Here is a 14,231-nt window from a genome sequence, read left to right on the forward strand (position 1 = left end):
AGTTCCCAAGTCAAGAAAGGTTGGCTGTCACTCCCACTCTGGACAGAAAAAAGCAGATAGATTTCAAATCCTGAACTAAAAGTATTACATTCTCTGCTGATTTACTTTAATAATCCTCAACATAAACTGTGACAACAATTAAGATATGTAGTCCATATACTTTTTTTTTTATACATTATGTGTTTTGATGGCTTTGCTGAGTGTAGAAAAGCTGATTGCACCCCCCTAAACAAAAGACAGTGAAATACAGTACATGCTGCTTCACTTCACACTTTATTTTCACAGTAATTGGGGTTTACAGGCCTCAAGGCTTTTGCCACCCCAGACGACACTCTGCTCTCTTCCTGTCAAACACGTGTTTCTCACTAATGCACTTCTGCAGCCAGAAGTGCTGAAGACAATGTTCCCTTTTCTGAACACTAATGCTGCATATTTAAAAATAGCATGAAAACAGCAGAATATCACATTTTACAGCCTGGTAAAAAAAAGAAGTAATATTGATAGCACACTTGTTTCTTGGCCCACGCTGTACAGGGGCGACATTTTTTACAACTCATCAACTGTTTTGATTAAACTAAGGCTGAGAGTTATTCATACATTCACACAATTAATGGCGCTTAGTTGATTGACAGGAGGATGCGTTTTATCTTTTTGTCAGGAAGCTAAATGCTCGACTCAACTCCAGCTTTTTGCTTGTTTTAAAGATTGATCGAGAGTATGGTTGAGACAGCTTTTCCAATATGGTGGCCACCATCTTTGGGCTTCAAACACCTCTTCAGAAACCAATGGGTGATGTCACTGAGACCACATCTACGTTATATACAGTCTATATTTTGAACTTGCCTTTCTTTGAGGATCTTGCCTCTCTTTATTTCCTTGGTTGGTCTGACTTCTAATGTAATTCCTGACTGTGGGCTGTTAGTTGATTTACATTGATTAAGACTAGTCCTCTTTGTTTGACCTGTCCTACCTTGGAGTCTGCTTTTGGGTCCTATCTCCTATTGCCTCATACACACAGCATTTCATTTCACATGTTAATATACTATCACAGTTAAAGATTCTGTTTAGACATTGATATACTGTATGTTTTCCACATTGTATGAATCTAGAGAGGCTCAGAATTCTTTCTTGGGAAGCTGTAATACCTTCATTCAGATTTATTTTTAAAAGCCTGTGGTTTGATTCATAGTTTGGCTGACACCAAACTCTACTGTTATTTCCTGTCAAACAAGTGAAGTGTGCATCCCTCACACATTAACTGCAACACACAGGTATCAAACTCTATATAAGGTTATAAGAGAAACTGACTGTCAAATACATCTTTAAAGGCCCCTACAGCATGAATCCTAAACATCTTTTTTTTTGGCTAAGAAGACTTTGAGCCAGACAAGCCATGCAAAAGCTCAAAGCATTGTAATACTGTATGACACAAGATCATGTCCAGCCGCCTCCTCACTCTATCTGGTAGCAGCATACAAGACATTTGGCTCCAGCTCTCTTCTTTTGGCTTTAGATCGAAATGTCACTGCTGCGTAGTTCAGTTCATCAGAGGTCACATTCTGTAAAGAGAATATTTACAGTCATAATGTGTTCACTTGAAATGACTTTTATTCCCAGAAGAGACCAACATATTCTGGCAGATGGTTGTTGGTAATTTATAAGACCTTTGATTTAAAAATAGTTCAACTCTCTTAAAATACTTCCAACAGTTATCAAAGCCAGAGAAATACTTAGTTTAATAGTTGTAACAGGTCGTGTTTTGTTGGGACGACAAGTTTATTGTTGCCTTGGAAACACCGGATGTTATGTCAAAGACTGCTGCAAAAGGAAGCAGGAGCTGCTACTAAAAGTTGTTGTATTGTTTCTGTATGTGCTGCTGTGATAAAAACGTAATTTATATTATACTTGGATACATTAACTCATCGATAAACATATTCTCTTTCTCAGGCTGGTTTCGTCCGCTTGTCTTTAGTATGGTCAACTCTGAGTCTTCGGGGCAAGTAACAGAGAGAATCACTCCCATGATTCCCCGCCAGCCTCAACATCATCTTTTATTATTGTTTTTACATGAGAGCCCCCTGGTGGCAGAATTTACATACTGTTCCTCTAATGCATATGGACAAGAAGTATGTAAGTCTATAAATACACAAATATTTCAGGAACACATTAAATTAACACCAATGAATATCATGTCATTATTCTTCAATCACAAACTGTGTTAAAGTAAATTGAGTTGTATTTACCTCAGTGTGTCCTGGATTCTGTCTTTCTTCAGCAGCTGAGTGACAAAATAAAACATCTTGGTTAGAGGTTAGGGTTCATTGAACGTTGTGTTTGTTAAACTTAAAGACCATTATTGCAATAATAGGTACATTATAACATACCTGTCTGAAGTTTCCTAATTTTAGCACCCAGACCGATGACCACCATGACAAGCAAAAGAGTCAAAGCACCCAGGATCATGCTCACCAGAGTCGCTGCTCCACCACACTCTTCAACAAGAAAGATCATTGTGTCAGAATACATTTTCCTTTTGAAGACTTTAAAACCTGACAGGATCAAACTAAATTATTTAAGTTATTTGAAGATATAAGAAGTCTGTGCATCATAGAAATAATAATAAAAATTGTACTTCGAAGGTTACAGTCCGTTCTGTCCACGTCTTCATCTGCCTTGTTGCTTCCTATTAAACATATTTAAAGAAGCTTAGGTCTTTAGTTGCTGTTCCATTAGACTCTTCTACACAGACAGATCATTGCTTCAGACTCTGTTTTCCTTTTGGAGACTCCAAATTCAGCTAGCTTTTTAACATGAAGGATTTAAAATGTCAGAAGTCTGTTGAATAAAGAAAACTTTTGAAGAATATTACTTGTAGAGTTGTTGTTCATGCTGTTATGAGCGCCATTGCTGCCTATTAGAGAAGGATTTCATCTTAACTGATTTACATCAAAATATAAAAGACAATTTGGTGATAGAAGATGTTTTAAGATTCTTTTCTTTTCTTTTTTTAACATAAGCGGACAAAGATAACAATGTGATAATGGGAACAGAGAGAAGGAAAACACTTTAAAATAATCTTACCTTTGATCTTTAGATGTATCGTAGTAAGAAATGGACGTCCATCTTTGTTAAATCCACAGTAATAAATTCCAGAGTCGTTTAATTCCACTGAACGGACTTTGAGAAAGATAGTAGAGGTGTTGGACGACATAATGAACTTATGATTACTGAATCCATCATGATATGTCACTTCACTGTTATAACTGGTCATAGTAGAGACACATTGGATGTTGGTTCCTTTGACTAGTTTAAGCCAATATCTGACTGAAACATGGTCGTCCATGCCGGAGCACATCAGTGTGACATCTTCACCAGACTGGACCTCCACAGTCTGAGACTCAGAACCTGAGACAGAGATCCAACCTGGAACAAACAGATGAGTGACCGAGATATTAAGAGTCAGAACCTGAAGGTAAAACACTTCTCTTCACATGAGTTAACAAATATGAGATAAGTGGATAAGATGCATTTAATGCAGATGAATCAAACAATATTAAACATATCAATGAAGTCACAAATGATGAAACACTTACTGAGGCTGCAGAGAAGGAAAGCTTTTATCAGCGCTTGGTTCATCGTTGTGCGTATGACTGTGGCTTTGAAGTGTCCGTAATTTTGAAGAGAGCAGTAGAAAAGAGAACAATAGGGCAAAGAAGAGGGGTGTTTGATGTTACTTAGCCTGTTCCTGTATGTGATGTCAAACATGCTGCAAGTAAAGTAAGTCAAGACACAGACATTGAGTTGTTCAGAGCTCCGCCCTTTAACATTTAAAAGAAATGCTATTTCAAATGATTCCCTCACCAAAGTTCAAACATATAACACTCTGTGCACAGATAGAGAAATGTGTTTAACTTTAAATGAAATGTACTCATCAGGAAAACATTGTCATAAGTATGTCTTTAATATTGAGAAGTTGAAATGTGTTCATTTTTTTCAATAGAGGAAAAACCTCCGTTTTAGTTCCGTGTTGCAGCGACTCTCACAATCTAACATACTCTGTTAGGCTTAGGTAATATAAGAGGAGGAGGAGTCTACAGTAATATGAACAGTTTTGACGTAATGTTCCTACATCATGTATTGTGTATCACATAGCTCTTTCATTTATGCGCAATCATATTCATCAGCTGTTCACATCTATCCAATAGCACTGCTCCACTCCCTCATGGTTAGCCTATCATATTGCGGCTGTCTTTTTAAAAATGTGACTTTCTCTCTTCCACCAGATCATTCATGTCATTGTGACGTGTGTTTTTCCACCTCCACATCACCACCAAGTCTTCACAGTTTGGTCAGACACTTCATCCCATCAGCCTCAGATCACAGCATCACCCATCTTCCCCATCAACCCCAGTCTTCACAGTGTAATCAGCTACTTCATCACATCAACAGCTGTGCAGCCATCATTTTCATACACATGAAGACAGAAACAGACACATCTTGTGAGATTCAGTTGGTCAGTTTGTGTTAGGTGAGGGATGAAGGAGTTGGTTGAAATGTATATGACAGTGGAAATAGATGGGAAAGTCCCCTGCTGTGCTTTTTTCTGTCATTTGTTACCTCTAAAAAATGATGCATCCTTTAGCAGAGTAAATGTTTTGATATGAGACTGTACAAGAGTCACTTTGCAAAATGTCTTTTAAAAACAAAGAAGTGATGTTAGTATGAGCGTTGAGTCTGAAGTGTGACCTCTGATGGGAGGAGCTGTGATACAGTTTGATGTTTGCTCATCACTGACTAGATTCTCACCTCTCGTGTCTTTGAACGTGACTTTAAAAATATCTTCACTTCTTCAAGTCTTCATGTTCTTTGGGAACACGACGCCTGTTGGGTGTGGTCATGATGCAGGGGATTTTGTACCTTCTGTGTTTTAATGACTTTACTACAAATGTAGAGATGCTTATTGTTTTGTACAACCAACAAAAGACAGTCAGCCATTTGCTGCTTCATTTCACACTTTATTCTCAAAGAGGTTGGGGTCCACAGGCCTCGTGGTTTTTGCCACCTCAGACCCCACTGTGCTCTCTTCCTGTTGAACAAGTGATGTGATCCTCATTCTCTCATCTACTTCTGCAGACAATGTTCCTTTTACTGAACTCATTATAATCATTAAAAAGTCACAGGGACAGACCATTGCTGATGAAGATTTTTGGATACAAGGGAACAAACAAAGATGGCAACTCATCACATAACTCGATCTTTTAATGGATGAATGAAACCTTTATTGCCCCTAGGGGAATTTGCCTTGCACTGAGAGTATACAAACACAATATAAGTGACAAAAACTGTAAAAAAAAAAAAAAAAAAATTCAGTACAGCACATAAAAACAAATCATTTTTAAAAATCTACCTAAAGCATCACATGATCAATTGTAAATCAATTGTTTTTTGTGTCTTCATTTAGGCAAAGAAGAGATAAAAGCAGCTGGTCTGACATATTTCACAGAGGTGAAGTGTAAGTGAAAATCATCTGTTAAAAGTTATATATCCTGTGATTATTTTGAAGTTTCATAAGAGGATTGTAAAAACAAGCTATTGTTAACAATACAGTCTTCTAAAAATAAAAATCACACTGAGTCATACACCAGCTAAATGTTAAATAGAAAGGTAATGTTTTCTTTTCCATTTTACAATCAACAGAACCTAAAAATGACTAATGTCAACCTTTATCTGCACACCTGTTACAGAGGTCAGGCTGGGGTCGCTTAGTTTGAAGGAACCTCCTCCTCTTTTCACCTGTACTTGGACTAAGAGCTGTGCCAGATGCCCTGCTCATCCACTGTGGTAGAAATTACCTTCCACCAGCAGCTCTCCCAGATGAAGAGTCCTCTCTGCCATCACCCAGAGGAGCTGATCGACGTCTGAAGAAGGTGGACAGAGTCTGGTGCTTTGTGACAGTGAACAGTGAGAAGGCTACCATAGTCATCCTCAGATAAAACACAGATCATGGTCAATATTCAATTTATTTTTCTTTACATGATGTTGCCCTGTGTTTGAAAGGCCAGATGCTGGAGGGTTGTGTTGGATTTGCTTTTCCATCATATTTTAACAGTCAAACAATCATCCAGGATCTTTATACTTTATTTGATTTTTGTTTGGATTTCTTTCTTAAATTATTTTTTATACTTTCTCCTATGTCCCAGCAATTTGACCTGATGGCCTCCCTTACTTATTTTCCACATGGTTAATGAAGCCAGGGGTTGTTTATTGAAGTTTTTCTTTTTTCATAAAATGTTTAAATAAACTTTTTAAAAATCTGATATGACTGTCTCTGATTAACTGGAGCAATGTGTTGGTCAAAGTAAAATAATTTAGCAATTAAGTTTATAGCTCACATTTGAAAAGGCCTTGAACTGACATTCATTTCTTCTTGACCAACAACAGCTAAGAGAACAGCAAAGCTAACAGACGAGCTCAGCTTGTCACAGCCGGTCTCGTTTGAGATAAATGGCCTTCAAACTTATTTAATATTAAACATTTAAAGCCAATAAGCATAGCAAGATACGTATGAGATTCAATTTCCATTTATTCAATCACAGACTTGTCAAACAGTCTGGCATTTTGTGCTGCTGAGTTAATAACTGAAGAGAAGAAGACCATGGAGAGAGGACAGGAAACGCTCAGGGGACGAGTCCTCCATGTTGTCAGGGGTTGCTGATGGATCTGAATCTGAGAGCATCTTCTGTAATAAAGAAAAACAATCATGGAGTTAAATGTAAAGTATAATGAATTTTACTGTGATGTTTATGCCTCAGACCTGAAATCAGATCTGTCCTCAGGTTCTGCTAAACTTCAGGTTCTAAAGTTTGTTTTTAAGACAGGATAACTATTTATGAGGAAAAACAAAATATATAATAAGACTGGATGAATCCAATAATATGATCAGCTTTATGAATTTATGTTTGAAGACAAAAGTGTTCCTGTCACTTTCTATTGAAGATTATTTTAAACTGTCATCACATGGGCCAGCCTGATAAATTAAACTAATGTTAAATATTCTCATATAATCAGACAGCCAATTTGTGTGCTGAACCTCACTGGAATCAGACTCTGGACTGCTGTTTCCTTTGAGCATTGATTTCCTTGAAGACAGAAAGAAGAACAATTTAAACATGAACTAGACTTCTTGTAGAACCATAGAGGCTGTTAAAATCTTCTGCTAGTCTTCCTTACATTTTAAGAAGGATTATAAATTGTTACTAAAATTACTTTGATGCTGATAGCGGTTACAATAACACGGTCCAATCATATGAGAGATCATTTTAACTTTGAGTCCTATGTGAAGGCATTCTCTTCAGAATCAGCACTGCAAAGACAAGATGATGGTGTCCACCTTCACAACCTGCTGCTTCAGTCTGGCTGCATCATGGTCACCTACAGGAACACCACAGAAATGTAATCAAAGTACTTCAATGTATTTATCAGAGGATGTACTGTATGCAAAGTAGAATTTTTTTTAGCTGTAATTCCTCAAAAAGATTTGAGACTGCTTTGTTATTTGAGAGCACAGATTGTTTCTTTTCCCTTCTCTCTGTTTGCCTGTACATGACCTTTTAGTGCTGTAAAAGATGCTACAGTAAATCCTGGATCAGCTGTGCGGATGGTGTGACTGTGTGGTAAAGCTTTGTTAAAGTTGTCATGCACATACTCATATGCCTTTGGAGAGTAAAAGTACAGTGTGGTGGCAAACTGCTTATAAAATATAAAATAGTATTTTATTGGTGAGGTGCCCCAATCAAAGCGTCCTACAGAGTAGCAGCAGCTTTAGAGTGAGGAGACGAGCGCATTATGGAGAGGAGCGCACCGGAGGGGGCGAGCTGGGGGAGAGACGAGAGACCAGAGAAAAAGGAAATCCCCAGTTTAAAATATAATGTTGACGAAAAGAGGGAAATAGGACGACATAAATGTCAATGTTGAAATTCTTTTGAATGCAGAGGCTGTGAATGTTCACTTTTCTTTGGCTATAAAAAGGCAACAATAGCCTGTAGTTTAATCATGGTGTTTCTCTTCGTTAATGTGTGGGGGAAAACACGATCTTTATGTCTTCTTTGTTTGTGCCTATGTCTCCTCCTAACTTCAATAACAGCAGCATGTTGTGTGTAACACTGGTCTCCTGCATTAACACCTTCCTTTCAAAGGTGTTAAATACAGACACCGTCACAATCACCGCAGTTTTTGTCAGGTTTTGTCAATTTTTAGTGCAAATTCTCAATGAGCGTCATTAAATTTACAATATGATCAACTTGTTACTGTTGAATTGGTGTGTGGAAGACAATGCAGAATATTTATCACGTTTAAGCAGCATGATGCTCGGTTAATATTACATTACACCGCCGCCGGTTGTTGATGTTTGCGTTCATGTTTCGGTTAGTCTCTTAAATCAGTAACAGTTATATTAAATCAGATCTTACCTTTAGTTTTATCTGGATACATAGAGAAATATTCTCCCCTCGTATATAGTCCTATGAATTTCAGCCTGCACGGTGAAAGTAAAACCTGTTACTCTCGGTATAGCCCACTTATCACTCAGACTGTAAACATTAGTAATGATGCAGGCCAGATTACAATCATGTGACTTTGTTTTTGCCCTAGATACTTTTTGAGACCTTACCAGACGTATTTATTTTTACTGTAAAATAACTGTACAGTCAATGAACCGCATCTATGATTCTTGGTTTTAAATACAATTTAAATCACAATAACTATATAACAATATCAAGAAACACAGCATGTCAGTTATTAGTTTTGCTCATTTTAAAAATAAAATAAAAAGATAAATCATGCCGGATAAGTAACCTAGCTTTACAACATTTCAGCTAACTTAGACTGCTTATGTGTTAGCTAGCTAGATAACGACTTTAACCAATGACACATAAATCACTTTTTTACTTACCGAAAAAACTGCAAAGATCCCTTAGCTCCCATAGGTTGGTTAGAACAGTTTACTGCAGAACAACTCATTTTCCAGCTCAAAAAAAAGACGAAAAAACTGAACGGAAAAATTCAATGGCGTCTCGGCTTTCCTTCACTACGTAACTTTTGTTATTCCCAAAGAGAGCTACGCAAGATCGGCGGCTGTCAATCATCGTCAAATATGACGTAAAATCTCGTTTTTCAACCTCAAATAACTTATTTCAAACAAACTTCACAGAAAAATTAGCACTTGAACACAATGTAGGGTGATAATAACTAATGATCACAGCAGAGTTTAGGTTTGGAAAAAAATTATGTGACGAGTATTTTAGCTTTACAGTTTGACCCACATCCCATCTGTTATCATTGAGGAGGCGGGGTTTATGACCTATACTGCAGCCAGTCAGCAGGGGGAGCTCTAAAAATAAAAGCTTCACTAGACCGGGGATCTTGTCCCGTCCATTATTTTTACAGTCTATGGTCAAGATCAAGACCAAGACCATACATATCACTGAAAAATCATCATCTTGTGTGGGCGTGTCACTTACTGAGTGTAACATTTGAAAGGTTGTTTTTTTTTTGTTTTTTTTTCTTTAAATGGACCCCATTCCTTCTAATCAAAGTAATGACATGGAAAAACAACCAGTCAGTGGTGGTGTTGACTGGTCTTGATTTAAAATCCAGAGTCGCCCAGTCTGAGACCAAGACAAGTCTGAGTTAAAATGCTTTGATTCTGAGACTGAGACCTTCAAAAAGTGGTCTGGAGAGTGATTTGGAGTACTACAACACTAATGTTGACTCTCCTAAACTGATTCAATGTTCATGTAGCTCTGTATACGAACAAGAAGTATGTAAGTCTATCAACACACTAATATTTTTGAAACACATTAAACTATCATCAATGATTAACATCAGTATTCTTCACTAGACTTATTCATAAACTATAAAAGTAAACATTCAAATGTGATTCACCTCACGGTGTCCTGGATTCTGTCTTTCTTCAGCAGCTGAGAGACAAAATATAACATCTGGTAAGTTCATTCAACATTATGTTTGAGTCATTTTAAAGACCATTGAAGGAACTTGAATGAATTTTCTATTGTGAAAATAAATATATATATAAATATTGTGTCTGAAATGTCCTGTCTTTAACAACCAGACCGATGACGACCATCACAAGCAAAAGAGTCAAACCACGCAGGACGACACTCACCAGAGTCGCTGCTCCATCACACTCTTCAACAAAGAAAGATCATTGTGTCAGAATACATTTTCCTTTTGGAGACTTTAAAACCTGACAAGATCAAACTGAATTATTTAAGCTTCTAAGCTATTCAAAGATATAAGAAGTCTGTGAATTATAGAAATAATAATCAAAATCATACTTGTAGAGTTGCTGTTCATGCTGTTATGAGCGTCACTGCTGCCTATTAGAGAAGGATTTCATCTTAACTGATTTACATCAAAATATAAAAGACAATTTGATGATAGAAGATGTTTCAAGATCATTTACTACTTTTTTAAAAACATAAGCAGAAAATGAACAATGTGATAATGGGAACAGAGAGAAGAAAAAAACTTTATAATAATCTTACCATTGATCTTTAGATGTATCGTAGTAAGAAATGGACGTCCATCTTTGTTAAATCCACAGTAATAAATTCCAGAGTCGTTTAATTCCACTGAACGGACTTTGAGAAAGATAGTAGAGGTGTTGGACAACATAGTGAACTTATGATTACTGAATCCATCACGATATGTCACTGTGCTGTTATAACTGGTCATAGTAGAGACACATTGGATGTTGGTTCCTTTGACTATGTGGGGCCCGTATTAATATCAGGCATGTTCATGGACACTAGGCACCCCCCTAGTCTCATATATATGGTTTTTGATATGTTATTTTATTATCTTGTTCAATCAATCTGTTAGATATTCCTGTACAAAGGCACCATGATATTTTAGTTGGTACATTTGTGGGTCAAATCCATAGACTGGTCAAATCTGATAAAGCAGACGAGAGAGAACCTGAGACGCAGCCAGCTTCTACAAGAAAATATCCTTTGCGACAAAGAAACCCACCTAAAACACTGACATACAACACATTAGGTCAACCATCAGTTACACATAGAAATCAGTAATTTTTACGAGAGGAAGTGAAAGACAAGTTTAGAGTCACATGTTCATGGTAGTGACAGAAAAAAAAAGTAAATACGTTCATGGAAGCACTTAAGGTTAGTGTTAAAATGTAAATTCATGTAGCATAGGATGTAAATGCACTTGATATATTAAGTTTAGTACCAGAAAGTAGGCCGCTAACACATTTAAAGACACTGAGATTTGTGTGAGGCATACAGTTGTGTATGTGGGTCTGTATAAAATGGGTTATTGGTAGTAACAGGGTTTTCACCTTGCAGTCCAAGATACTAACCCGCAAAAATGGCGGAGTAGAACTTCAGGTGTCACCTGGCCAGTGATGTCTGTTGCTCACACATGACATGAAGAGGGAGATCTATGTCATGTAATAAACTGTTGTTGTGCAGAGAGTATCACGAAAGACTGACTTCCATTTAACTTACCTCTCTAACTCATAAGTTGCAGACTGAAAGACTCTGGGAAATTCTTAATATCGAGACAACATTTATTTTGGAGGGGAGAGTGTGGGGCCCGTATTAATATCAGGCATGTTCATGGACACTAGGCACCCCCCTAGTCTCATATATATGGTTTTTGATATTTTATTTTATTATGTCGTTCAATCATACTGTTAGATGTTCCTGTACAAAGGCACTGTGATATTTTAGTTGGTATATTTGTGGGTCAAATTGAAGAAGTATCACACAGGCACTTTTGGGGCAGCTCTGGGCAGCACAGGGGTCTTTGATGCCATGCATAGCTCAGTCGACCCAGATGTCCGAGAGTGTGCAGCCACGCTGAGTTGATGTGTTTGTGTCTCTGTGTTTCAGGTGAGCAAAAGTGATAAAAGTGACAGTAGGAAATTCACAGTTAGCCTTCTTTAATATTTACTGTGTGTGTGTGTGCGCAGAATATTTGTATAAGTGTGTGAGAGAGTCATCAGCATCATCTTTGATGAGCAGATCTGTGATGCCATGCGTTGCTCAGTCGACCCAGATGTCCGAGAGTGTGCAGCCACGCTGAGTTGATGTGTTTGTGTCTCTGTGTTTCAGACCGAAGTAAAAGAATAATCATAAAACCCATGGCTGCTTGGTTCTTTGTGTACAAGTGTGCAACAACTAGTTTCAGCCAATATCTGACTGAAACCTGTTCGTCCATGCCGGAGCACATCAGTGTGACATCTTCACCAGACTGGACCTCCACAGTCTGAGACTCAGAACCTGAGACAGAGATCCAACCTGGAACAAACAGATGAGTGACCGAGATATTAAGAGTCAGAACCTGAAGGTAAAACACTTCTCTTCACATGAGTTAACAAATATGAGATAAGTGGATAAGATGCATTTAATGCAGATGAATCAAACAATATTAAACATATCAATGAAGTCACAAATGTTGAAACACTTATCCTGTTCCTGTATGTGATGTCAAACATGCTGCAAGTAAAGTAAGTCAAGACACAGACATTGAGTTGTTCAGAGCTCTACCCTTTAACATTTTTCAAAAGCGCTATTTCAAATACGTCTTCACACCTAAGTACAAACATACAACACTCTGTGCACAGATAGAGAAAGGTGTTTAACTTTAAATGAAATGTACTTATCAGGAAAACATTGTCAGAAGTATGTCTTTAATATTGAGAAGTTGAAATGTTGTTATCAGCACACATCAACTTTCTGAACACTTTATAATATTTTTTTCAGTTTACTGATGATATTATTTATGTTGACGAGCAGAGACGTCTGAATGGACAACGGAGGTCACTGCTGATTCATACAACACTCATACAGCCGCCAAAGTTGATGGATTTGGAAGAGAGCCGGTTGGACTTAAGGTTATTGGTGGTCATCGCAGAGGACCGGCGAGAAGATTGCATGCTCATGACAGCCAGAACAGTGAGTTTTTGCATTTTCATGTGTATGAAGATGTTATTGAGAACTTAGCGTAATGTGGATGTGAGGAAACCCTCCATTTAAAACAATACCTGCCTATGTGTGGACCAGGTCTTAGATTCCTGCACTAATATCTGAGAGTGTTGGACAGAGTGGGGAATGATCTATGTTGGAGCGTCTCTCACTATCTTACATACTCTGTATGGTTTAGGTAAGATAAGAGGAGGAGGAGTCTTCAGTAATATGAACAGTTTTGGTGATATGTTCCTGCAACATGTATAAAGATGTTTATACAATACAAACACAATAAAAGAAAACAACAAACTGACAACTGAGGCGAGCAGTGAAGTCTACAGCAGGAGAAACTCTGCTCACACTGACAATGTCATCAACGTGCCCGCTCACTTTCAGGGAAGAATCCAGACTATTACCTGCTGCATTCACACATCAACTCAACCTGAACTAATGTGGAATTTACAACTCAGGGACTGGCAGGACAAAGTCATGTCGGAGTCAGAGGGAAAAACTTCACACATGCTCGCCTCCTGCGACAATGTCAGGACATTTTCAGATTACAGTGCATGTGTGAAATGGTTTTATTTGTGTTATCTGAAACCAGTTACTGCACCTAGAATGATTCTATTGTGGTCAACACCAGGTTCTTATTTGTTATGAGTAGGGCTGTTCAACTCTCCTTTACAAGACGCCTCAATGCAATATGAATCTCTGTGGCTATGCTCCACTCCCTAGTGGTTAGTCTATCATATTGCTGCTGTCTTTTTAAAAATGTGGCTTTCTCTCTTCCACCAGATCATTCATGCCATTGTGACGTGTGTTTTTCCACCTCCACATCACCACCAAGTCTTCACAGTTTGGTCAGACACTTCATCCCATCAGCCTCAGATCACAGCATCACCCATCTTCCCCATCAACCTCAGTCTTCACAGTGTAATCAGCTACTTCATCCCATCAACAGCTGTGCAGCCATCATTTTCATACACATGAAGACAGAAACAGACACATCTTGTGAGATTCAGTTGGTCAGTTTGTGTTAGGTGAGGGATAAAGGAGTTGGTTGAAATGTATATGACAGTGGAAATAGATGGGAAAGTCCCCTGCTGTGTTTTTTTCTGTCATTTGTTACCTCTAAAAAATGATGCATCCTTTAGCAGAGTAAATGTTTTGATATGAGACTGTACAAGAGTCAGTTTGCAAAATGTCTTTTAAAAAGAC

General features: G+C 37.8%; 1 protein-coding gene across 1 annotated transcript; it reads right to left on the bottom strand.

The window, feature by feature from the left end:
• Positions 1-1,383: 1,383 nt before the first annotated feature.
• Positions 1,384-3,717, bottom strand: LOC110002639 (uncharacterized). Its single transcript, XM_065950542.1, has 6 exons — positions 3,594-3,717; positions 3,082-3,423; positions 2,633-2,683; positions 2,385-2,492; positions 2,244-2,278; positions 1,384-1,559 (listed from the first exon to the last, which is right to left on the bottom strand). The coding sequence occupies exons 1-6, from the start codon at positions 3,634-3,636 to the stop codon at positions 1,458-1,460; spliced, it is 681 nt and encodes a 226-aa protein (XP_065806614.1). The 5' UTR covers positions 3,637-3,717; the 3' UTR covers positions 1,384-1,457.
• Between the last annotated feature and the right edge of the window lie 10,514 nt (positions 3,718-14,231).

This window comes from Labrus bergylta, chromosome 22, assembly GCF_963930695.1.
Source record: "Labrus bergylta chromosome 22, fLabBer1.1, whole genome shotgun sequence".
Lineage (NCBI taxonomy): Eukaryota > Metazoa > Chordata > Actinopteri > Labriformes > Labridae > Labrus > Labrus bergylta.